Here is a 27,051-nt window from a genome sequence, read left to right as displayed (position 1 = left end):
CATTCTATACTTGTGTCTTCCCATAAGCCCTCTACAAGGAAAGTCTACATGAGTAAAAGGAAAAGATTTGTTAATTGGGCAGAGCAGAACCAGATTCAATCTGATCTAGAATTTTTAGTGAGTTTTTTAATGAGGGGGCTAGTTCATCAACTATTAAAGTTCAACTCTCTAATTTTCATGTAGGGTTTCAAAATTCTTCACTAGCTTCATCTAAACTGTGTAAGGCCTTTCTGAAAGGTACTCTTCTACTAATACCCTCTTTTAAAGACCACAATGCCATCACAGGATTTAAATTTGGTTCTGCAAGCTTTAATTTGTTCCCCCTTTGAACCTGCAGCCAAATGTCAGCTTACATTTTTGACCTGGTAAACTATCTTTTTATATGCAATTACATCTGCTAGAATAATTTCAGAACTGCAAACATTATCTTCTAAGCCTCCATCTTTGATTTTTCATAAGGATAGGGTCACATTACATAGCAATGCTTCCTTCCTAAGGTGGTGTTAGAATCCAACATTAACCAATTCATTAACTTGCCTGTATTCTTCCCAAATAAATATATGCTTCACTTTTTCGATATTCATAGACAATTATGTTTCTACTTAAACAGAACAAAAGAACTTAGAGAGACAGATCAGCTATTTGTTACCTTTGCACATAATAAGTTGGGCGAATCAGTGACAAAAGCAACTCTAGCTAGATAGCTGACAGATTGCATTTCGTTTACCTATAACAAATTGAATCTCCCCTTACCAAAGCCATTAAAGGCTGGCTCATTCAACCATATCTATGGCAGCTTCTGGTGTATTCCAGTCTAGAGCTTCTATGGATGATATTATGTGCGGCTGCAACTTGGTCATATCCTCTTACCTTTATCAGTCTTTGCAAACTAGATCTCGTCTCGAGAGGAAGAACAGCCTTTGGCTCAACCATACTCAGAAATATCATTCCTTAGAGTCGACCCAGGATTTTGGGTAGCTGGGGACTCTGTCCCATTAACTGATGAATGAATGAAAATTGACAATATAAGTTAAAGAAGTTATGTACTTACCATAAAGTTCCATCTGTGTTATCCATTTTCATTCTTCTTCAACTCCTCACTCACCACCCCCCACCATTTTTCATAACTGAATTCTGGAGGAATGAGACACTTCAGAACACCTATGTCCTTTGTGTTGAAGTCCATTTATGGCATTTCTGTTGTAGCCTTCCTGTCAAGCTACAAACAAGATGTAAGAGATGTTAGGGGTAGGGGATTATGGGTAGGGAAGTAGCTCAAGAGTTTGTAGGAGGCCATGAGCTAGTATAACAGCTGAGTCAGATCCAAGGATCGGATACAATCCCATTAGTTGAGGAAGAATGAAAATGGACAACACAGATGGAATGTTATGGTAAGTACATGACTTTTTTTAATTTTATTTTTCCATTCATCAAAATTACCTATGATAAATTGACATGAATTCCTCTCTACTAGAGGTGATAATCTTCCTAAACTAGTCCTTATTAAAATAACTTCTTCCTGTACCACTATTGTCTCTCCGTCCTTGGTAAATTCTGACCATCAGTTATTTCTCTAATAGAACTCTTGCCATAAACCTTAAAAAAAAATAAGTACAGTAAAGTACTAAACTACACCCAATTACATATTATATATTGGCAATAGTAATATAGGATCATAGGAAGTTACTAGGCTATTGGTCCTGAGGCCCTTATAAGTCTACCCAAGAGTTTAATACATGCATAGACAAATTAGCACCCGATGCCCCTGTCCAGCAGGGACAGGGGTGGAACCCCAGGGATGTATTTTCTGTTTCCCATCCAGTTTTCCAGGTTGCGCTTAAAAAGGGGGTAAAGAGGTACTCTGCTTGACGTGGAGAGGGAGTCTACTCCACAGATGGAGGAGTTTCTGGGACACAAATCTGTCCCGCCAACAAGTCTTGCTGATGTCACAGACCTGGTTGAGGCCATGTGTGCGGGTTGCTCGAGTGAAGCTTGACTTGCGGATATGCAGCAGTCCCATCAAGACGGGGTCAGAGATCACCTTATGTGCCAGACAGAGGTCACCTCTGAGGAGTCTGTATGAGTAGAGGGATAGGACTTTTAGCCTAACAGTGTATGGTAGATTTTTGAGGCCCTGAATTCTCCTAGTGAGGAACATCTGTGCTCTCTCCAACTGCTGCATGTGCTTTGCAAGGTACATGCCAAATGGGGCGTTGTACTTAATAATGGGCCTTATAAGGGAAGAATACAAGGATGCCATGACCTCTTTGTCCCTGGATGAGATACCCTTACTTTTGAGGTGGGCTATGTAGAAAGCTTTCTGTAAAATGGAAGCAACATGGTGGCCAAAAGTCAGGTTGCTATCAATCTGGGTGCCCAAATTCCTCCCGACTGACTGTGTGCTTAGGATGCTGTTATTAATGTGGAAAGGGGATGATGATGCATTTTTTGTATTCAGTTTGAGGCCATGATTCTGGCACCAGTCATTTGTTTGGCTGAGACCCTCTTGGAGGATGTCCACGTCACTACGGGAATCTATGACAGCCCCCAGCATGCAGTCATCTGCAAACCTGGTCAACCATAGCCCACTGGTTTTGGCCTGCACCTCAGAAGAGTATATCCCAAATAACAGAGGCCCCAAGACTGAACCCTGGGGTACACCACTCGATACGGTTCTACTGCTTGAGGTGGCTTCCCCTATTTTGACTAGGTGGGTTCTACCAGTGAGGCAGTTAGCTACCCGTCTGGTAACATACGGATTGATGCCTAGTTGAGAGAGTTTATCTATTATGCCCGAGTGGGGAATAATGTCAAAGGCTTTGGCCAGGTCAAAGTAGGTGGTATGCACTGTCTTCCCCTTGTCCATGACTTTGCTGACTGTCTCAAAAAAGTCATCCAAATTTAACAGACATGACCACCCTTTGATGAAGCCAAACTGTGTGGAAATGAGTGTTTGGAGGTTGCCAATGTCCTTGTTAATGAGGTGCATGATAATCCATTCCATGACCTTGCAGATCAGGCTAGTTAGGCTGATGGGTCTATAATTTCCTGGATTGGTGGACGCTCCACCTTTGTGTAAAGGGATGACAGTGGCTATCCACTTAGCTGGGGCAAAGCCAGTACTCAGGCTTTGGTTGAATAGGGCACCTAATAAATATAGGATGCAGCCTGGTATGTTATCGGGTCCCATGAAGGCTGTATTTTTTGCCTTTGAGAGTGCAGTGATGACCTGATCCCTAGATGTAAGGGGAAGGGGGTAGGTACTGGGAATGTCCTGATTTATCGATGGAGGGGGGGACAGAGGGGTGAAATTTTCACTGAATTTGTCAGCCAACAAGTTTGCTATATCTACCGCATTTGTATATGTGGTGTCCTTGACCACCAGTTCTGAACAGATGTGGGTGCTACCTTTGAGATTATGGACATATGTGAAGAAGGCCTTATGATTGTCTCTAGTAGATGTGGCCAATTTGGACTCGAAGTTTGCTTTGGAGGATTTCACTAGTGCTCTTATTTGCTTGTTTAGGCTAAGGAGAGATAGCTTCCAATTGGGCATCTTCTCCTTCTTGGTCCTGGACAGCAATTTTTTTCTTTTGTTATAGAGTTTATTTATTGCAGATGTCCACCAGACAGGTTTACTCTTCCTTCTGGAGAATGATTTAGTCCTGTCAGTACTCCTGATTCCATGCATCTATATAAATGTTTGTATAGTAATCTGGTATAGTTTTGGATACTGGTGCCAGTTCCTAGAGAGAGGGAGGGGACTGTGAAGCTGTTTATACCATCCGTCAGGAGGCTGTAATCAGCTTTGGAGAAGTTTTTTTGTTTGACCCTAGCTAGAAGGGGGGGGGTGCGGGGAATTGTGACTTCAAACATGACCGCTTTATGGTCGGATCTTACAAGAGAGGATGATATTGCAGGGATGCTGCAGTGGTTACTCATGTTGGTTAATACCAAGTCCAAGATATTATATATATTATATACTGACAGTATAGTATATATTATATGTATTATATATTATATATTATGTACTGGCAGTAGTAATAATTATTACTTCCCTCTTAATGGTACTGCATATGTCTCAGAATTCTGCTCCTATCTTAATAACAACTTTAAAGTGTCTATTTCCATCCTTCCTTAAGTAGAATTGTGACTATAAGAATAAACTTGTATAGTGGAGTTCATACATCAGCAAACTTTATACTAAAAGAAAGGAAAGGTCTACTCGCTATTTACAGTTGAGCTTTTCTTCCCCAGTATAACAAGGATTTACATCTAGCCAGCAAAATCCTTAAACACACCATGAAGTACAAGGCCAGCTTTGAACTTAAGGTTGCCATTACTACCAAACCCACTTTTAAGGGCTTCTTTAGTTATAGTAGAAAACTCATATGTAACTCACTGTAGTGCACCAAGCTGATATCAGATACTGCCACCTTTTCAAATCCATCACCAATATCCTTTCTGATAAATTTAACTCAATTTCATTTTCCTTATTCACCAAACTGTCCACCACATTGTCTTTGAAATTAAACCTCTTCTCCAGATCACTCTCAAACTGATACAGTTTGCACTGTCTAAAACTAAGCATATTAGTATCATGAGTCCTGACAGTATCCCTGACTGCCTTCTGGCAAATGTAAGGCATAGCTTAGCTCATTTGTCGTGGTTATGTCCAAGATGCTTGGAGAACGGTCTCAGTACTGCCAGTTCTATAACTGCTTATTTATTTATTTTAGTTATTTTACATTTGTTTACTGGGTGTGTCCGACTGGGCTGATGTCCATTTTCAGTGGAGGCCTGGGGAGAAAAGCTCCAATGCAGAAAAAATATAACAGACATGAATGTTGACTAGCATGAAAAATACTAAAACCAGAGTTAACTAGGGGATGAATACTATACAATAATGTGTGGTATGCATTCCAAATCAAATTACATCAGTATACATTCTGAATACAATTTCTCACAATACTATATACAAGGTAGACATTGATGATACCAGATAGTAGACAGTTATGATCACAGACAATGGTAATTATAGGTGTAAGCTTCATTAGCATTGTCTGTAATGTTATGGAACTCATAAATAAGGATATAGGCAACCTTCAGTCTCTCGGCCTAAATTAATTTGGTTTCACAAAAGGCAGTTCATGTATTCTGAATCCTGTATACTTCTTTAAAAGGATTACCAAGGCCTTGAAGAATGGACAGACTGTCTAAACTGCATATCAGAACCTGGCCAAGGCCTTTGTCGGCATTCCTCATGGAGGTATTATTGACAAACTCACTTAACTAAGCATTAATCCATATGTTGTCTACTGGATAGCTAACTGTCTCACCAGAAGGACTCTTATAGTAATGAAACTTCTTCCAGACAAGAAAGAAATATATAAGTGGTATTTCCAAGGGCTCTGTCCTGGGCCTCTCTTATTTAGTATCTACCTCTGTGATATGAAAGTAGAGGTGAAAAGCATTAGTTAACCAAGTTTGTTGATGACTGAAAACAATCCATATTTTTTTTTGTCTTCTGTATCTCAAAAGTAAACAGTATAACAATCAGTAGCCGTATGAAAGACTGTAACCGTAACTGTAACTGTATCATATGTCTGCTGATATGGCAGGTATGTAAACAAGTGCTTTCTCTGTTTTTGAAACACACTTCGACATCTTAAACAGAGAAACACTTGATCCATAGATTGGTAATGCTGTATTCACTCTTGGGGCATGTGGTAATAGTATTCTTGTTCAGGCAATCTACAGTCTCATGATATTACTGAATGATTGAACTAAACTTTTCAATGGTCACTTCAGTCTCAAGCTTATTATTAACCTATTCACTTATTCTCATCCCTTTTGGGCATGTGCAGATTAATTCAAGATTGCTTGCAGAACAGAGCGATTGTTCCATTTCTTCCAGATTATCATAGACAGTACATATTCTCAAGGATCTCTGTAACCCTGAAATCAGAAGGCTATCACCCAGTAATGGATCTTCAGTATCTCATCTCCAAAATAAGGTGCAGCAAATTTAAAATGGAGTCCCTGAAGCGTGTTCTGTTATGAAGCCTGCCATGAATTGCATTAGCAATTCATGTGTCAAATTTTGATTACAGTTCTAGCAGTTTTCTGCACTTGTCACTCAAACCGCAAGCTTTGCAGTGATCCTTTTCTTTTCTTCATTTCATTTTTTTATTTTCTGTCTTGACCTTTGCCATTTTCTGTTGCCATCTTTTTTTTGGTCTACTTTTGGTTTGATTTTCATATCTGCTCCTTTCCATAACGCTTCTGCTAATCTGAGAAAGGATGTCATCTTAGAGTTACTTTCTTCATGTTTTGCAAGTTTCAGTATATTTAGATGTGATTATGTCAACAAATACGTGTGCAGTCCTGTATCTGTAGGCATATACATACAAATATAGATCCATGAATGTGGACTGCTGTCAAATGCTTTTTTCTTCGTAATCTATCCATTCTATACTTATGTTGCACCACCTTTTACAGCTCTCTGTTATAGCTTTGTTTAATAATAGATGATCCTTTATTCGCTATGATTGACTTTTATTACCAATCTGTTCTGTTGCCATGATTTTTTTTAAATGACCACAAACTCTGTATCATTTGTGGTATATAACTTGCATACTGTTGGAAGGAAAGCTGTTGTACTATAGCTATTAAAATATGTTGCAGATTTACTTTTAAGAAGTATATTTTCCAGTTGTAAGCCATGTTATTGTCAGTTCAGGAAGAGCATTTAAGTAAATTTTATTCAGGGCTAAATTATTGTGCAAAGATGTTAGTACCTTTAGAGAGAAATTAGGTAATCTCTCTGGACCTGGGATTTTCTACATAGAGTTTTATAACTTTTTTCATTATCTGAAACAGATATTATTTTCCAGTTTTCTGATACAATATTTCATCATGTTTTTGTCATCTCTCTTCAGTGACCAACCTTTTTTTTAAATATTTCATTAAAACAGCATTTTAACTTGGTTCTGGCCTAGAGCTGAAGACTGCATACACATATATATTCTTGCCATCCTGTTACACTAGTAGTCCTTTATGATTTATTTATTTATTGACATTTGTTTACCGGGAAGGTCCACTGGGCCACAGAGAGCCCATTTACAGCATAGGCCCAGGGAGAAAAGCTCCAAGACATAAACTTACAAAATGCAGTACTAAAATACAATAGTTGCAGTAAGGCATTATGAAAGAACAATGAGCTCCAAGACAGGGGATTAAAATACAGTATTAATAGTACAATACTTGCAATGAGATAATACAAAAAACAGATAATTACTACAATGATTGCAGTGAAGTACATCATAATAGGCAAAATGCAACAAAAATAATAGGAACGATTTGAAATAGCAGGTTCTTAGATCTGTAGTATAGAGTCTACGTAGTAGAGTCTGAAATTACATGTCCTAAGACACAAAATTATTTAAATGAGAATATAATACAAGTCAGTATTGTAGAATTACAAAGATCCAGTGGAAATTCAGGTCAGATGGTTGGTGAGAAGAGTTAGGAGGCAGTAGAAGAAATTAGTGTAGATGGTTATAGTCAATAGAAGTGGGGAGAGAAAAAGTTAGGCAAGTTCTGGTGAAGGTGTAGAACGTGAGATAGAAATTAGGCCAAATTATGTTACTTATCTATTCATTTTTTTGTTCTCCTTTTGCATTTTATTCCCCACCCCTGCTTCACTGAACATTTGATCTGAAGTAGTTAACTTCATTTGTGCAGCAACCTTTGGGAATCGGATCCGACCTTGGATCCGAGCTCGGATCCGAGCCGGCAGTTTTCAACAGCTTTAGATCCGAGCGCCAAGCTCCTCCCCTACCCATAATCCCCTGCCAACCCTGAGTGACCCCAGATCTAGTTTGCCGCGGTTTCGTTCAGCAGCTTGATCCAGAGTTTTCTAGCGTTCTCATTCTCTTCGTGAGAAAAAAATTTAACTTTTTACAACTTTTCTTTAATCTTTGGTATGAGAGTGTGTTTAGCTCCCTTTTTAGTCTAAACTCTCTTAGTTTATTTTATTTCTAGTTATCCTCCCCCTTCCTTCGTGGTTCCGTCAGTGTTGTGTGTGTGTGTTTGGGGCCTAGTGTGTGTGAGTTACTTTCACTACCAGGGCATGGAAGGAGCCAGACACTGTGGAGTCATTCCCCAAGCACCCGGACAAGATCCTTAGCCCACCCTCTGACAAGTCCCACTGGAGTAAGGGTCCCCCTGTAGATGCCATGTTGGTGGTGGTGGCCACCAAGAGGGAACTTGCTCAGGAGAGTCCCTCTGTTCATCCCCCGAGCAAGGAGTCTCGGTCGATGGACCGCCTAGGGAAGCGGGTGTTTAGTTCAGCGACCTTCTCTGTGAGGTCGCTGAACTACATGGCACACATGCTCCGACTGCAGCGGGACCTTATCAAAGAGTACGCTGCATCGCCCCCCCCCCCCCCCCCCGAGTCCATGTCGGCGGAGGACAAACAATTGCACTCCACCCGGATGGCCACTCTACAATCCATATCTAACACCTCTATGCGGCTTCTGTCTCATGCCACGGAAGGAGCCGCTAGAGTCGGCGGAGCGGGCCTCGTTATGAGATGTCAGGCCTGGCTCTGACACTGTGATTTCATGGAACCCTTTAAGGCGTCATTCACTAATGCCCCTTTTGATGGTTCTGCCCTCTTCGGCAAAACCATGCGAGATACCTTGGTCCAGAGCGAAAAGGACGGGAAGACGTTGTCTGTTGTCGGAGTCTGCTTCTCTGCTCCCCAGAGGTCCTTTTCTAAGAACCAAAAGGGACAGAAGAAGATGTGGTTCCGGAAGTCGCAACAGTCCCGTCCTGCTCCGGACTTCCAGCCCTTCCGCGGCAGAGGAGGGCAGGATGGATGCCGCCCTAGAGGTAGAGGGGGCCCGCGGAACTTTGGATCCAGAGAACCCTTCTTGGACCAACCCACGCAACACCCCTGAGGGGTTGCCCGACTGCTCCACTCTGGAGGCAGTCGGGGGGTGCTTCTCGAAGCAACCAGCAGCTTGGGAGTCCATCACGACAGACCGCTGGGTGCTTCGCATCATATCCAGAGGATACCAAATTCCCTTTTCTCGTTACCCACGCAGCCCCAGATACCTCTCCGATGTCCCACCTGAGCAGAGGGAGGCCGCAGCAATGGAAATCCAACATTTGCTGGAAAAAAGAGCCATCCAACATGTCCCCCCAGACCAGTGTGGGTCCGGGTTTTGCTCCAGGTTCTTCTTGGTGCCAAAAAAGACGGGGGACTTAAGACCGATCCTCGACCTCTCTTCCCTGAACCTGTCAGTAACCAAAGAGAAGTTCCGCATGGTCACTCTTCAATCCATTCTCCCCCTTTTGCGGGAGAACGATTGGATGTGCTCTATAGACCTCAAGAATGCATACTACCACATTCTGATGGACAGGCGATCCAGGAGGTTCCTCCGCTTCCAGCTGGGAGCCAGTCATTTTCAATTCAGGGTCCTCCCCTTTGGTCTCACCACAGCCCCCAGGGTGTTCACCAAAGTGTTAGCAGTGATAGTGGCCCACCTGAGGCTCCAGGGAATTCAGGTCTTCCCGTACCTGGACGACTGGCTCCTGACCGCCCCGACAAGGCATCTACTCTGTGCAGCCAGAAACTATTTTCTTCGTCTAGCTCCCTGGCTGGGGATCACTATCAACATAGAGAAGTCGTCTCTTACTCTGATTCAGACTATAGACTTCATAGGGGCCAGATTGGACACAAACAAGCTCCTAGCTTTCTTGACCACAGACCGGCTAATATCCCTGAGGCTACATGTGCAGGCCATTCTACAATCTCCAGCTCCCCCGGCAGAATTGGTCCTGAGGGCTCTTGGCTTGATGGCGGCAGCGATCAACCTATTGCCAATGGCACGTTTGAACATGAGGGTCTTACAATGGACCCTCCAGGTCCAGTGGTCCTTTCTTCACTACCCTCAGAGCCATCCCATTCCCCTCAGCAGGGCCTGCAAGAGGGCCCTCCTATGGTGGCTCCAATTTCTGGACCTTCAGCAAGGACACCCCTTTTCTATGACCCCTCCACTAGCCACTGTGACCACGGATGCCTCCCGCCTTGGGTGGGGGGGGGTCATTGTTCGGGCCGGACAGTCCAAGGCACGTAGGACCTCACTGAGACGTCACTGCATATCAACGTCCTAGAGATGAGGGCAGTGCTGTTAGCGTTGCAAGCACTTCAGGACCTTCTTCCTGTAGGAACGATTGCGATTCAGACGGACAACATGTCGGTTGTCTGGTACATCAATAAACGGGGGGAGCCAGGTCTTACCCACTCTGTCGAGAGGCCATGAGGGTGTGGGAATGGGCGATCTCCACCAACCTCTTTCTCTTAGCAAAGTACATTCTGGGACGGTCCAACATCCTAGCGGACAAACTAAGTCACACCATCCTGTTACCATACGAGTGGTCTCTGAATCCCGAGATAGCGGATCTTCACCAAATGGGGTCAACCCTGTTGCGATCTCTTTGCCTCTTCCTCGAACACAAAATGTTACGACTACTTCGCTCTCATTTCCCCCTCCGGGGAACCCCCAAGAGACGCTCTGGTGCATGCTTGGCCTCCCGGTCTTCTTTATGCTTACCCTCCTCTTCCTTTAATGCTGAAGTTTCTTCAGAAAGCCAGTCGGTTGGGGAGCAGGATAATCCTCATTGCCCCATTTTGGCCTCGTCAGACCTGGTTCCCTTACCTTTGGTCTCATCTGGTGAATCCTCCTTGGATTCTGGATACCCATCCAGATCTAATATCCCACCCCCTAGATCTCCCAGTCCCGAACCTGGACAACCTCAAGCTCACAGCTTGGCTGCTCCAGTTCCACTCATAACTCGGACTCCCGGTATCTCTTCCCCAGTTAAAACCATTCTAGTAGCTGCGCACAAGCCTTCTACTTGAAAGATCTATAGCAGCAAATGGAAACGTTTCTCCATTTGGGCGGAATGCAAATATTTGGATCCTTTTACAGCTCCTCTGCCCGCTGTATTAGACTTTCTGTCAGGGCTGTTTCATCAGGGTACTAGTTCCTCCACAGTCAAGGTCCAACTAGCAGCTATCTCTCATTATCACGTTGGAAATGAATTGGACCCTTTGATCCCCATGAAATTGTGTAAGACCTTTTTGAAGGGCACCTTTCTGCTCAGACCCCCAGTGAAGGATGTAGTCCCTCCTTGGGATTTAACGCTGGTGCTCCAGGCCTTGACAGCTCCCCCATTTGAGCCTGCAGCTTCCATAGATCTTAAATTCTTATCATGGAAAACGGCCTTTCTTGTCGCTATCACCTCGGCTCAAAGGGTCTCTGAACTACAAGCCCTCTGTGTAAAACCCCCATACTTGACCTTTCACAAGGATAGAGTTTACCTCAGGACCAATCCCCCCTTTCTTCTCAAGGTTGCCTCTGAGTCAAATATTAACCAGTCCATAAACTTGCCGGTCTTTTTTCCTAACTACCATAACAAAGGGGAATATACATTACACTCAATGGATGTCCATAGACAACTTCGCTTCTACATCCACAGGACATCTGGTCATAGGAAATCCGACCACTTGTTCATCTCCTTTGCCAAATTTAACTTGGGTAAATCTGTGTCTAAAGTCACACTCTCTAGATGGATTTCACAGTGTATCCTTTTAGCATACGAAAGTTCGAGCAGGCCTGCACCTCAGGGAGTCCATGCCCACTCTACTCAATCTATGTCTACCTCTGCAGCTTTTAGAGCTAGAGTTTCTTTGGATGATATTTGCTCGGCAGCCACTTGGGCTTCATCTCATACTTTTATCAATCACTACAAATTGGACATTATCTCCAGAGGGAGAGCATCCTTTGGCTCTGCAGTGCTCCGGAACATCCTTCCATGAAGGCCACCCAAGATTCAGGTAGCTGGGGACTCTGTCCCAAAGGTTGCTGCACAAATGAAGTTAACTACTTCAGATTAAGAAGTTATGTACTCACCATAACGTTCCATCTGAGTAGGTAAACTTAATTTGTCAGCAACCGTCCCTCCCTCCTGCCCCCTCACTTGCGAATGTTCTCATACTCAGGTCCATGGGTTTTACCCACTTATCTTGGGATTTATCATTGCTAGCAGTTTCTGCTGTTGGGCAAACTTGATCTGGGGTCAGTCAGGGTTGGCAGGGGATTATGGGTAGGGGGAGGAGCTTGGAGCTCGGATCTAAAGCTGTTGAAAACTGCCGTCTCGGATCCGAGTCCCAAAGGTTGCTGACAAATGAAGTTTACCTACTCAGATGGAACGTTATGGTGAGTACATAACTTCTTATTTCAATAACATTAAACTGCTGCTTATATTAAGCTGTGTATGGTAGCTGTGTTTTCATGTCTGGTTTTCTGTAATGCCCTTACCTATATTTGTTTGTTACCTCTTCACTCCTTGTTGGAAGACTTGTTCTATTTTTCTCTACTCTCTAGCCCTGTGTTTGCTGATATTCCTACTATTCTCCCTTACTTTGGTTTAGTTCTGTCTATTATGTCTCCCATTTATTTCACTTTCTGTCTAAGACCTTCCTCCCAGGTTGCCCCTTGTGTAGGAGTTCAAGATCTTTAATGTCATTCATTGTTAATCATGCTTCATTTATTTTTAGTAATTTTCTCCTTTTCCATAGCCTTGTAATTGTCTTGTTTGCAGCTATCATAAGTAGAGCATGTAAGTTATTATCATACTTGCCTTTCCTCTCCTTATTCCAATATAAAAGGAACCATCTTTAATTAACCTCATTAATTCCAGTTCTTGGCAGTTCTTCCTATAGTTGTTTAAACTAACCTAGTTTTTTGCATTGCTAGAATATATTTAAACATGTCCCTTCAACTTTCTCCTCACACCTCCAGTGTTGATTTGAAACATATGGGAGCATTTTGATGAGTTTGCAGGCATTTTCAATCAAATATTTGGAATCTCCTGGATTTGCTAGCATGGCTCATGGCTGTTGCTAATTTAGTCCATTTCCCCATCTGTATACCTTGTGTGATTTTATTGCTCCAGGTCTCAATTATCATCTATTCTTCCCAGTTTCCTCCTTCTTGTAATATCGTATATAGCCTATTAACAAGTCCTCTTTTCATCTTCATATCTTAGCACTTCACTTTGTCTCGAAACTTTCTTAAATTTGTCTCAGTTTCTGTGGCTGTTACTTTGTTCTATTTCATATCCTGTGTGTTATCTCTTCTTGATGTTTCTTTTACCTCTTCTATCCATTCAGCATCTTTGTCATTTCAACAGGATTTTCATAATTTCCATAATACATTTATTTTTTTTATTTTTAAGGTATAAGTTACTATAGCAGTTGTTTTCTTTCCCAGTTATCTGTAAAACCTCTGGGTAATCAATAAATTGCTTGTTTTATACCTTTCCTTTATATGTTTCTATATACCATAAGAATGAAAAATCAATATTTAAAGGAACAATGAGGAGGTTATTTGTATGGCTCCCAAGTATGCAACCAAATCTAAAAGAATTTTTGATGGAAGTATTGACTTAGGTATTTTCCCCACATAGACTTCAGAATTTTTTTTCCATAGATAGACTTGTTGGGGGTGTAATGGGAAAGAGAGATTGAGAGGTATGGCCATTATGAATAATTTAAAATTGAAATGGGTTTACATGAAACTGGGTCTGCAGGGTTTATCCTCTTTGAGTGATACATTTAACACAGCTTTCTTCCAAGATGCTGGTATTCCTCCCCTCTCCTTTTAAAATACTGTTAGACAAAACCTTTCAAATTTGTATTACTTTCTTCCCTTCCATCATCTAATCTTCCACAGGAATGTCATTTGTTCCTGGAGACTTTTCTATTGATTGGTTTATACATCACCATTTTTTTCATCTTTTCCTATATTAGCTATTAATTGTTTAGCCCTGCCTTCCTCTAATCGTGGCATGATTAAGTCTTCCATGATTATTTACATTTGTGCCTTTTCTTGGTTTCCACATTTCTCTGCTTTTTGTACATTTTCGTAAAATTTCTGAAATATCTCTTGTACCTCTAAGAACCTCGGGCTATTTTTATTGTCAGAGGTTCTCAAGGTTTGGTAACAGTATCCATTTTCATTTTATCATACTCCCTAATTAGCCCTTATGGAGAAATTTTGTTTTTCCCAAATAATCTTCAGACTCTTTCACTACTATTTCCTTAAATTCCTGTATTTTTAATAAATAAGTAGGAGTCAGACAGTATTTTATTTTTGCTTAATTACCCTGCATCTTTATCTTAGTTTTTATTGGTACATAATCTGAAATAGTTATTGGATGTGTGTTTAAACTTTTAATTGTGTCACTTGCTCTTATGAAACAACTTCTGTTCAGTCTAGCCCAGTTATTATACCCAAGATAAAGTACCCTAGATAAAGATACCCTACGAATGTGTAATGTCATCTCAAATTAGTGGACGTCAGACAGGTGTTAAGAAATTCCAAGGAAAAAGGAACAACATGGAATCAGAAAATCTGGAAAACACAGATGTATACACACACACACACACACACACACACACACACACACACACACACACACACACACACACACACAAAAAAAAAATTAGAAGTACTGCTGATATCTGTGGAGGTGGCACAGTACTCTGAAGAGGGAAATATAACTCTGTGGACTACCTCTTGATAGTACATTTCACTTAAGGATATACTAGCACTTTACAGAAAAGAATGTACTGGGTCGGAATTGGTATTAAGGACTGGATGCGTGTTTTGTAAGGTCATCTGCAGTTTCTTGGCTTTCTGAAGATAATTTAGGTATTGTCCATAATGGTTGTGAAGATATGTGAAGGCTGCCAGCTTAGCTAGATAGAATTTTGTAGATAATTCTGTGTCTTTGTAAATATTAATAAAAGCCATAGGCTTGTTCTCTTAAATGTGAGAAGACTGTATTGGATGTTGAACTGCAGAAATGTAACAGCAGTGCACTCTGCTGTATGAAAGCTGATAAGTCAAGCATTTTATGACCGTTTGATCTCAGGGCTCAGAGCCATGGTGTCTGAACTAGCAGATTCTTTCTGTTGTTGACCAGAGTTAACTGCTAGATTTTACATATATAATGTCTTTAATTGCTGTGTTTTTTTGACCAGGTGCAAGCTTACTAAGAAATGCAAATGTAGAGTTTCTGTTAGCCTGGGAAACCAGAAAATTGTTAAGAATGATGTAATCTAAAATGAGTCAGCAGGCTGTATTATCAATTTAAACGAATTTCTCAGGGACAGGGAGAGAGAGCATTTTGGATTTTGTCTAAAGCTGACAACAACTCACCAGTACTCTGCTTTTGCTCTATATGTAAGTTTATTTAGAACTGTGATTGCTCTTACATATAGATAGAAAATAGTAAGTTTAGTATAGCTGTTTTTTCTGTATTGATGTCAGAATTATTCTACTGTATTATTTTAAGCATTTTCCTGTGGTCACTGAACTCTTGACTATCACTGTGTAGTAAGAAGTATTGTCTTGTGTTTTTATTATTTATTATTAAATATTTTTAAACCTTTCAACTGTGGTTGTTTTGTGTAGAGATAATTTAAGCTGTAGATTACATTGCATGTATATAGTGATACTGTACAAAGCCACTCCAATAGTCTTGCTGCTCAGTCACACTTACTATTTGGATAATAATATTGCACAGTAATAATTGGACACCCTTTAGTAATGGCCTTACTGTTAGCTGATATTAGTGGTTGGTGGCAGTGATTTCTACCTTATAGCCAGGGCAGAGAAGGGGGCATAGCTGGAGAACATGTGCCAGCCTTCTCCAGGAGTGTTTGTGTGTTTGTATATAACTCATATCTCAAAGTGTGTGTGTCAGCTACTTGGGAAGGGACATGAAGCACTGATTGGACAGAGAGGATGCTGGAGGTTTTAGTTTGACCACTAGGCTGAGACCTGTACCCTATAGCTGTGCCAGTGGGGAGTCTTATTAGGGATCTGGAGAGAAAGGGAGAAACCAGCCCCAGACGGACTGTGATCTCTGTGTGCTCTTAAGGAAGATTGTACTTTACTATGTGTGTATTTATTATCCTTTCCAATGTGGATGCCCCACTGGTGTTAGTGGTGAGGATTGAGGCTCCTTGATTTCTGGGTCAGTACACTGGCATCACATATTAATTGTTTGGCAGTGGTGGCATACCCATACCACATATTACTTGGTTGGCAATTGGCTTGTAGTTGTGTGGATAGTGAATTCCTCTAGCTTTGTACAGTGATCAGTGAAGGTGTTTTTGTACTCTAAATCAGCCATGCAGTGAATATTCAGAGTTCAGATCACAATTGTTTTATTTTTTTTTTGTTAGCTTAGTTAGTCAGGGACAGCAGGCAAGCATGTCAGCAGAGGAGTATGGCAAGCTGACAAGGAGGCATTTAGCTGAGATGTGCCAGGCTAAGGAACTGGTGCATGGAAACCTGACTAAGGCAGACATGATTGCAGCTTTGGTCACAGCTGCATCAGAAAACAGCAGTCAGAAGGGCGATCAGACTGGCCGTGGAGATGTACAACACTCAGAGAATGGACAGGTCAGCCTTTCTGCAGACGACTTAAAAATCCATCTGGAGCTAAAGAGACTTGAGTTGGAGGCCAGGCATTTGGAAACAGAAGCAGCAGAGAGACTGAGATGTCTGCAGGCTGCGGAGAATGAGAAACTGCTACGCCTGGAAGCTGAGGAAAAGGAGAGGCAGAGGCAGCACAAAAAGGAGATGCTGACTCTTTGCCAGAGTCATGGAGGTAACGAGGAAGGGAGTAACTGGACCCCAGAAGCACAACATGTCAGTAAATTTCTTCCACGGTTTACAGAGGGGGATAATTTTGATAGCTTCATTTATATGTTTGAGAGGGTCTGTAAACAGTATGATGTTGACCAAAGGCTCTGTGTATGGTTCCTGACCCCCTTACTCCATGGTAAAGATGTAACTATTTTGTCTAAAATGTCTGACCATGATTTCTTAAATTATACTGCTGTTAAGAATTGTCTGTTAGAATTTTTTAAGCTAACACCTGAATCTTATAGGGAAAAAGTTTTGTGAGCACAGACGAAAGGCAGATGAAAGTGTGTGTGAATATGTTCCTGAACTGAGCACTTATTTTCATAAGTGGGTGACTGGATGTTAGGTCACCACTTTTGAAGGGCTGGCAGACCTTTTGGTGAGAGAACAAGCCCCTAACACTTTGCCTGAGGACATCAGGATCTGGATAGCTGATAGACAATGTGCTACTTCAGATGAGTTGGGCAAGAAGGGAGGCCTATATCTAGCAAGCAGGGCATCCCTGCACAGGAAAGGGACCCCCAGTAGTGCTCATTGGTCTAAAGGAACCCATGGTCGGCAGCCCAGACTGCCCCAACAGACTCTCCCAGTAGTACGGGAAGCCACTAGTCCAGGCACACATCCAGGACCTAGGGTTAAATGTTTTGAATGCAACCAGTGGAGCCATGTGGCATATAGATGTCCATGGAGGCAAGGTGGGGAACAAGTGGTGAGGGAGCCAGTAAGTGGGAAAGACAACAAGGGTACCAAACTACCACAAGAGGTTATATCCTATTGTAGTGAATGGCAAAGAGGCCATTGCTAGGAGAGACACAGCCTCTGACATAACCATTGTAAAGCCTGCAATGGTTACAGAGGAGCACTACTTGCTTGGGCAGTCTACTCCAGTCAGAGCTTTAGGATGGACCCCATTCCAAATACCTTTGGCTAGGGTTCACCTTGACTGGGGGGGTGGAAAAGGAAACCAGCAAGTAGGTGTGTTTGTCGATATCCTTGCAGATGTCCTGATAGGGAATGATTTTATAATGCAGTACCATGTGCTCATGCGGTTTACATGCAGTCAGGCTTGGAGACAAGCATGTGGGTCTGCTAGCCTGGGGGAGACCCAGTCAGACCGCATACTTGCAGCCAGGACTGGTGAGGTGGTTACTTCAGGGAGGGAGCTACTCTGTAGCAGTGAGACTAGAGGTGAGCCACAGTTGCTTGTGGGTACTGATGTTCTCTTGGACAGAGTGACTGCAAAGGTAGAGGTGAGTTGTAGTCCCCAGGCTGGCAGTAAGGCACTGCTGTCAGAGGATGCCAGACTTCCTGTGCAAGGGGAGCTGGGAAGGGTTACAAAGAGAGAGTTGGTACAGGCTCATCTCTCAGACCCTACATTACGAGGACTGAGGCAGGTAGGTAGTGAGGCACCTGATTCTCGAGAGAAGGGGGAATCTGTATAGTGGGACAAAGGGTTACTGTATAGAGAGTGGACCCCTGAGGGAGGGCTAGAAGGTGAGAGAATACAACAATTAATAGTGCCTAGAGCCTACCGTCTGGCACTTCTATCCATTGCCCATGATATTCCCTTTGCAGGCCGTCTGGGCATAAAACATACGTATTATGCAGAACTTTTATTGGCCTGGAATTTCCAGAGATGTAACAGGGTACTGCAGGACCTGTGAGCAGTGCCAAAGGTAGGCAAGGCAGGAGACAAGGTGAGAGCTCCTTTGATGCCTTTGCCTGTGATTGAGGAGCCATTTCAGAGGATAGCTATGGGTATTGTGGGGCCTCAGAGTACCCCAAGTTCCACAGGGAAAAAGTGTATCCTAGTGGCAGTAGATTATGCTACCAGATACCCTGAGGTAGTGGCTTTATCCTCCATGGGGGCAGAAAAGGTGGCAAATGCTTTGTTAGGGATTTTCAGCAGGGTAAGTTTCCCAAATGAAATCCTGAGTGACAAAGCTGCCAATTTCATGACAGACCTGCTGGCTTGTCTGTGGAAGTACTGTGGGATGAAGCACCTGAAGACCACCCCCTACCATTCCCAGACTAATGGTCTGGTTGAGAGGTTAAACTCTACAAGCAAGTCCATGCTACAGGCATTTGCAGACCAGTTTAAGAGGGATATATGAAATAGAATGCAGTGGGACCCAACAAACCCAAAAATATAAATGCTTATGAACAAAAACAATGCGTCAAAATGCTGAGAGTAGGGTAAACAATTTAATAAAACACAAAACAGATATATTTAGGTAAGCGCTTTTGCAGTTGCCTGCTTCGTCAGACCTTAATACAAATGATAACAGTTACTAAAACCTTTACATTCAAATATTTCACACAACCAATAAAAATAAGCATACTTAATGAGGCAAACTTCTCTTTTTTAAGAAAGGATTTAAAGAGATGGCACTGTTCAGACCTGGAGGGGCATATGCCTTAAAATCAATTATCCATTTCAATTCAACACACTCTGTTTCATTGTATAAATCTCCTTCTCTCAGGCTATCATTGACCTTTTGTAAGACCAAGAACTTAAAACTATGGTCTCCCCCAGTTTCTGACACGTGCTTGGCCAGTGCATTAGTCAGTTTATTGCTGCGTATATCATTTAGATGTTCCAGCGCTCTTTCCTTCAACATACGATTGGTTTTACATATGTAAAAACTATCACATAGGTTACACCTAGCCATATAGACTATATTTTTAGTCAAACAATTAGCATAGTAGGAAAATTCTATTGACGTCATAGTCACTGGGTGTACAACCATGCAGCCTGACCAAATATTGGGGCAGGCTTTGCAAGTCCTACATGCATATGTCCCTTTATGCTGTAAAGTAAACTGTCCATGAGACCTGTTTTGCTTGTAACATAAATGCTGTTTTCAGGTTTTTACAATTCTTAAAGCAGAACTTTCTATCACCCTACTTATTTTTGGGTCCATCAATAGAATTGGCCAATTTCTCTTAACAATTTCACATACACTATTGACCCCCTCCAGAGTAAGTTAAACACATTCTGTTCATTACTTTCTTGTCTACTACCTCTTCAGTCTCTACATTTATGGGAGATTGATCAGAAAAGAAAGGTTTTGTACTCTCCAACGTATTAACTTCTTCTATAGTTTTTTCAATCTCCTATAGTTTTTTCAGTCGCCTCATTTCTATAACCTCTATCCACAAGGTCTAGCCAAAGTGCATTAAGTGCGTATTTTAGTGATACAGGGTCTGTATATAACCTCTTGCACCTAAGTACCTGATTTTTTTACTACATTCCTAGTAGTGTGTCTAGGATGCATATTATACTGATGCAGTATATTGTTCTTCCTACATTTCTTTCTGTATTGCTTAGTGGACAGAGTGCCAAACATGTTCTTACTGACTGCAACATCAAGAAAAGTCAATACTTTCCATAGAATAATGCAAACAGAATGACAAACGCGTGGTTGTACTCTCCAAATAAAGCACAACATTTTTTAGATCTACTTCATTGCCATGCCAAATGAAAAAAATGTCATCCACAAAATGCTTATAAAAGGTGACATGCATTTTGTACATATCATTGCTGAAAACTGACTCTTTTTCCCAATTGGCAAGAACTAAATTGGCATATGTATTCGCACATGCTCTGCCCATAGCTACTCCTACTATTTGAAGGAAGTATTCAGACTCATAAAGAAAGACATTGTTCTCCAAAATTAAGTCTAAAAGGGCACAGATTATATTAATCTTCATATTGGGATAACCACTCTCCCTAGAAAGAAATTGTCTTACATTTTCAACACCATCTTTATTTGGGATTACTGTGAATAAAGAATACACATCAAAAGTCACAAAAAATATACTTCTGATTGCATTCTCATCTTTATGCTTGGCCCATATGTAAAGATGTTTCAAGAATTGCTTGCTATCCCTCAAAACAGTCTCCTCTTTATTTAAAACATTCCTAAGCTGTTTTTCCACATATATGGACAGTTGCTCAGTGAGCCAACCTCTACCTTACACAATAGGTCTAAAGGGAGTATTCAAGGGATCTTTATGCACTTTCGGCAAACCATATATCACTGGTATAGTGGGATGCTCAACAGAGAAATATGTATACAACGAATAATCTATTTGGTCAGTCATGAGCATATCATATACATAAAAATTCAATCTGTTAATAATACCATTGACCTGATATTTCTGCAAGATTACATACACAGTATTAACATAAAGCATTTCATGCATTTTATTCAAATAGTCTAGTCTATCAAAGACAACTATCCTGCCTCCTTTGTCTGCTGGTCTAATAACCAAGTGCTCGGCTCTTGTCAACATATTTAGTGCCTCATATTCCTTATAAGATATATTAAAAAAGCTGGACTTACATTTTTCATTAAAACTTTTCCTTAAATCATCCTCACATATTTTAATAAAAGCTTCCATTGCTGTAGAATTATCAGGTGTAAAAGTGTTTGGCTTTTTAATCCCATATACAGTATTAACTTCAGCTTTCTCATCTATGAAAATAGTTTTCAACATAATATTTCTAGCAAACATTTTAAAATCTAAAATAGTTTCAACCAAATCTATTTTAGTAGCTGGAATAAATGAAAGACCTTTATTTAAAACAGACATTTGCTCAGTAGTCATTTCAACAGATGACAGATTAAATACTAGGTTATTCATTTTCGATTGAGTGTTTGTGGGCCTGTAGATTGTGGACCTTTGATATGAGTTTGCGCATCAGATTTTAGCCTCATATTTCTCTTGCGGCTGAGGTACCTCACTATCCATTTCTCTTGCCTGATAGGGAGTGCCTTCTCCAAAAAAAACACAGACAATCGATCATTATTACTGCTTTGTTCATTTAAAGCACTACTACTACTTTGATCATTTAAAGCAGAATCCCTGTTTACTACAGGTTTGTTTAAAACTTTGGGTCTCACTACTGGAGCATCAAATTCAGCATTAGCATGCATATTACCCACACCAGTTGAATTAGCTTTTATAAAACTGCTACTACCTGCAACACTATTAACATGAGGTGACTGTTGTTTCCAGCATGCACACATCCTCAGAAGTTACACTAAATTTTTTATAAGCTTTAAAATCATTAGCAGCAAAAACCACATTGTTTTCCTCAGTCATATTTACAGTTTCCACAATACTCACATTCTCGATGTTAATAACATCAGCTACAACAGCATTTTGCATGCATTGGCCATTTTCTAATTGTCCTAACAATTTTTGGCCCAAATATTGTCCCTTTGAATTATTTTGAAAGAGAGTTCCCTTCTGTATATCCTGCAGGTCAGATGACACTGCCACTGATTTTGCCGAAGCTGTATATCGAACTTCCCCCAACTTTTCTTTCTGAGAATGGGAGTTAACAGAATAACAGGTGCCTGATGCTCATGGCACTTTAACTCGCTCATTCTCAGTTAGTACAGGAGCCCTGGACGTCATACTATAGGAGAACACATTACCATCCCGGAAGTCTACGTAGTCCCTTCCTAACTTTTTTACTTTCTCCTTTTCCAGCTTTCTTTCATAGAGGGAAATATTTAAAAGAAGTTCATCCATCATCTGGTCAAATATTCCCCCTTTGAATGAACCAGTGAGATAGAGCATCAGCTCATTAAAGTTGATTTTAGATCCATTGTGCAAAGGCATGAGTTACAAAACCTTTAACTCTAGAAGTTAGTCATGCAACAAAGAAACAAGAGCAATACCATCTACTAAGTATTACTGCATCAGCATTAATTATAATCAGTGCATTTAGTGTTCATGTAACTGAGATTTTCTAAATAAAAGTACTATCAAAAATAAGACAGCATACTAACCCTTTTGAGACTGCGATGCCCTCAGTTTGTTTTGCTACAGCTATAAGCAGTCTGATATTGTTCATCACAGCTCTCTCACTTATCTTCCCTAGATGCCCATACTAAATTTTAAAGATACTGAATGGTAAATTTCTCCTTCCTGTTTGTATTTATGTTATAAAATCAGAATGATTTAGTGTGGTGATGCATGTCTATGTAAATATCCACCATTCTAAACTTTATATGTTTCTGTACATTTTAAATTATTTTCATTGCAAATTAATGAGTTCAGTGCCTTAAAATACATTTAAATTAATACCTTTTTAACCAGAATGTTAAGTCCTTGGTACTTGAACGGTTTTGAGAATTCAATATATTGTGCACGCTCATTATTAATTGTAAGAGGAGCTACAATCATATCGGCCAGACCACTCAGGAGTTCCCCCATCATTCCATTCCACTCTTTTTTATTGCTGTTGTTTACCTGTGAAACACATAACAATGTTAGAAGTCATACTTTCCCCCTTCAGTAATGGCAGTTTCTAGTAATTCATTCAGGAGGAAAAAACAAAGAAAATGAAAAATTTAATTTGTATTCTAACTTTACATACAGCTCTAAATGAAATTGCAGTGTGCTTTTAGAACTATACCAAGAGGTCCAGAGTCTTGCATGTGTTTCTGGAATAATAATTATGTCTCAAAAGTTGTCAGTCAATAAACAGTGTTTGTCTTACATTCACCAGATATTCCATTTAATTTGACTTTTACCCCCCCACCCCCACCCCATGTACCAAGAATATCAAGGAAGCAGCAGTGACAGCAGTACTAAGATTAGCTGAAACTAATGACAAACAGTGGTGGTCCATCAGTGTGCCAGTATTTTGTGTTCCTACCTCCCTTACTACATTCTCGGTCAACAAATGTAAAATAAAAATAAAAATAAAATAAAATAAATAAATAAATTCTGTTAGCCAGTATTGCATGTTCCTACCCAACTTACTACCATCTGTTGGTGATTACAGCATTTCTCCTCACTGCATAGCTGAACTTGTTCCTCAGACATATGCACCTACAATTTATTTTATTTTGCTTCATCTAAGTTTGAACTCTGCTTTTATTCTTGCCCACTTTCCATTGATCTGTACGTCCTTCTTTCCATCATTGTCTTCAATGATTTTTGTTGTAGCCTACAATAAACTATGTGAGATTAGCAGTATTTGACTTTCAGTAGGAGCCATAAGTTCAAATTCATAATGCCCGTACCTCTCAATTTCTTAACACAAGAAATGTGGACAAAGCCAAAATAATGGGGGTGACAATGGCCCCAAAATAGGGACGTATTTTAAATAATCCTCTTATAAACTTAGAACGTTGCTAGAATAACAGGTTTTGCATTAGCATGCATTTTCTGAAGGATATTATTTAGTGAATTCAATCCTCACTGATTTACCAGAAAACTACAAATTATATGAGGAACAAACCTCAAATATGAAGCAAAAATCTAGACATTCTGTGAAATTGTGGACAGTTGATGAGTATGATTAATGCCACTTCATGTAATAAGAAACAGAGACAGAATACAGTATGACTGGCTAAAGGCCTAGCAGTAAAGCTCAGAAGTAAAAGAAACCCTCACTCTTTCACTATTGAATCCAGCTATATATCTGCAATTTATTTGATTAAGGACAGACAATCTGTAGAATCTTTTGTAAAACATTTAGTAACAGCAGTGGTACTTTTCAGGGACAGAAAAAGGGTTATATATCTTATTTCATTTCTTAATCTGTATTCCTAATTAAGTTTTTTCTTCATTTTTTTGTCTTTCCTGGCTCCTAATAAAAAACCTTTCTTTATACAGAATCTGGACATTTACTTTGACATTTTGTTATTAGTGTCCTTTGACAAGATGTCAAAGCAAATTTCATCAGACATGGACTTTTCACACAGAAGAGGACCTTTTGTTTGCCCTTGTGTTGATTTAGAAAATAACTGGCTTTCTAACTAATTGCGCTAGCAGGGATTCAGTTATACTTAAGCTCTGATGTAAAAGTAGAAAGATATACCACCAGAAGAGCTGAATGTCTCGACATTCAGGCTTTTGTAATATATTCTGATGTGGATGCAAGCAAATACCATCAGTAGAAGTCTATGAAGCCGTAGTCTGAAAATGTGTGCAGTTTTTGAGATATTATTCTTTGTACATTCATTTTAGAAATGAGGCTGCTTTCTGTATAGTGAATGTTGGGTGTGTATGCCTCTTATACAGCCCTGTGCTCTTCCAGAATGCCATTATGATAGATAAGGAGATGTTGGTGAAATGGGTCAGCCCTACTTGTAACAGATTAGAATGTTACAGTGTTACTCCTCTGCAGTGCTCATCTTCTGTGATGTAAGGTAATATTTCTACCTTACTAACTTCTACCCGCCATCACTCCTTAACCGATGGGAGAAGGAATACTTATACATAAAATATTACATTTATACCATTTTTGAGAAATAGGGCTTAAAAATCAAACAGTTTTAATCAAATAAAATGTCAGACCATAATTATTAGACTATAGTTAAATTGTACGTGCCTTAAATTGCACTGCACAACAGGCAGTCAGTCCTGTTACCATAATTGTCTTGTTTCAAGGACTGATCTTTGTTTTAAAACACTGTTGCTATATTTACTCTGAGGCACTTTTAAGTACACCTTAAAATGTTAGAACTAAAACTATTAATTAAAAATAGAACTATTTAATAATAAATAAATATACGCTCAGATACATGTTCACCCAGCCACGCACACATGCTTAAGCTTTATGCATTTCTGCAGTAATACATGCACTGTTCACAGTTCCTATCACAACATTTTGATTAAAGTGTAAAAGCTTCACCTTTTACCATTTTTCGCTTTTTCAAATTTCTGTCTACTAACCTTGACATTTGTAAAATTTAGTCTGAGTTTTTACATGCTGCTGTTGTTGTGTCATAATTTAAAGTTTCTGCATTTCATGGCAACTTTTCCATGGTAGCCATTCTCTGTATTTAGTGTACAAAAATACAGAGATTAAAATAGGATTAAAATGACAGACAGTTAAATGGTGACTTAATTATTAAGAGAAGAGGTGTGAAGACTACCACATAGGCAGAACTCTCATAGTTCAAATAAACATATTTTGCAAGTGTTTTTGTTCATTTAACTTATTTCCAATACAGACAAAAAGCTGCCTGACATTTTTTGGGTCTTGCCACAGTTTGTCTAAGGACGATTTCTAATGCTAACCTGAACTACAAGATAAGTGGGTAGTTTCTTCATAAAATAATTGCACACATTGAATTATATATTTCTGATGCAGCTGACCAACCATATAGCAGGGACCTCTTGAACATTCAGACTTAAGATAAAAATGTATTTTAATAAAAGGCACATTGTTTCACATATGTAAATGCCATTTTACAGAGGAATGATACTTGATACTCTGAGTGTAGTTGTAATGCCTCACCACTGGCAACAGTAATCAAAGAACCTCAGTCCTCTCCACTAGCACCAGTGGGGAACATACATTGGAAGGATGACAGGCACACACACAGTGTTTCCAGATGCAGCGCCCTGCATCAAGTACAATTTCCCTTAACAGCACACAGAGACCACAGTCAGTCTACGGCTAGTTTCTCCCTCTTTCTCCAGATCCCCAGTAACACTCCTCACTGGCACAGCTATAGAGTTGATATCTCAGCTGAGTGGCTAAGCTATGACTTCCAGCACTCTCTCTGTCTAACCAGTGCTTCATCTCCCTGCCCAAATAGCTGACACACACACACACACACACACACACACACACACACACACACACACACACACACACACACACACACACACACACACACACCTAGGAAAGGCTGGCACATGTTTAATAGTTATGCCCACTTCTTTCCAGACCATAAGGTAGTTATCACTGCCACCAGCCATGTCCTTATCAGCTACTTTAAGAGCCTTAACAAAGGGTGTCCAATCTTACTGTGCAATGTTACTGTTAGTACAAATGGTAGTTTGACCAAGAGCAAAGCTATTAGGAGTGGCCCACAGTGTCACCAAATAAATATGCAAGTACTCCCAACTTCTTTAGCTATGTCAGAAACCTAGGAGGAAACTCCCAGATATGCTCAGAATTAGTTCAAAATGATGTGAAGATTACTGATCCTACAGACATTGCCAGCATACTGGCTGAAAGGTTCAGTGCAAACTCCCCCCCCTCCCCCCCTAAAGGAGAGATATCTATACCAAATGATTGTAGCCCCCCAAACATCTCTAACGCCCAGGTGAGAACTGCTCTCTCCAAGGCAAAGAACACAGCATCCATGGGACCTGATGGTGTCCCCGGCTGTGTGCTCCATGAACTCAATGAGGAATTAAACCCACAGTTAGGACAGCTGTTTAATCTTAGTCTCACCTCCGGATCATTACCCAGGGAGTGGCACAC

The 27,051-nt window shown here is 40.5% G+C and overlaps 1 protein-coding gene across 6 annotated transcripts in view; it reads right to left on the bottom strand.

Moving 5' to 3' along the window:
• The window catches only part of GRIN1 (glutamate ionotropic receptor NMDA type subunit 1), a 2,709,836-nt gene that overhangs the window by 1,850,936 nt on the left and 831,849 nt on the right, over window positions 1–27,051 (bottom strand). For all 6 annotated transcript variants that reach the window (XM_044058780.1, XM_044058779.1, XM_044058782.1 and 3 more), the window contains one exon: window positions 22,905–23,069. In XM_044058780.1, coding sequence (XP_043914715.1) covers window positions 22,905–23,069 — 165 coding nt within the window. The remainder of the gene's footprint in view (window positions 1–22,904; window positions 23,070–27,051) is intronic.

This window comes from Protopterus annectens, chromosome 16.part0 (assembly GCF_019279795.1).
Source record: "Protopterus annectens isolate FY-2018-M chromosome 16.part0, PAN1.0, whole genome shotgun sequence".
NCBI lineage: Eukaryota > Metazoa > Chordata > Ceratodontiformes > Protopteridae > Protopterus > Protopterus annectens.
Note: the sequence above shows the minus strand (reverse complement) of the source record. Positions and strands in the feature narration are given on the sequence as shown.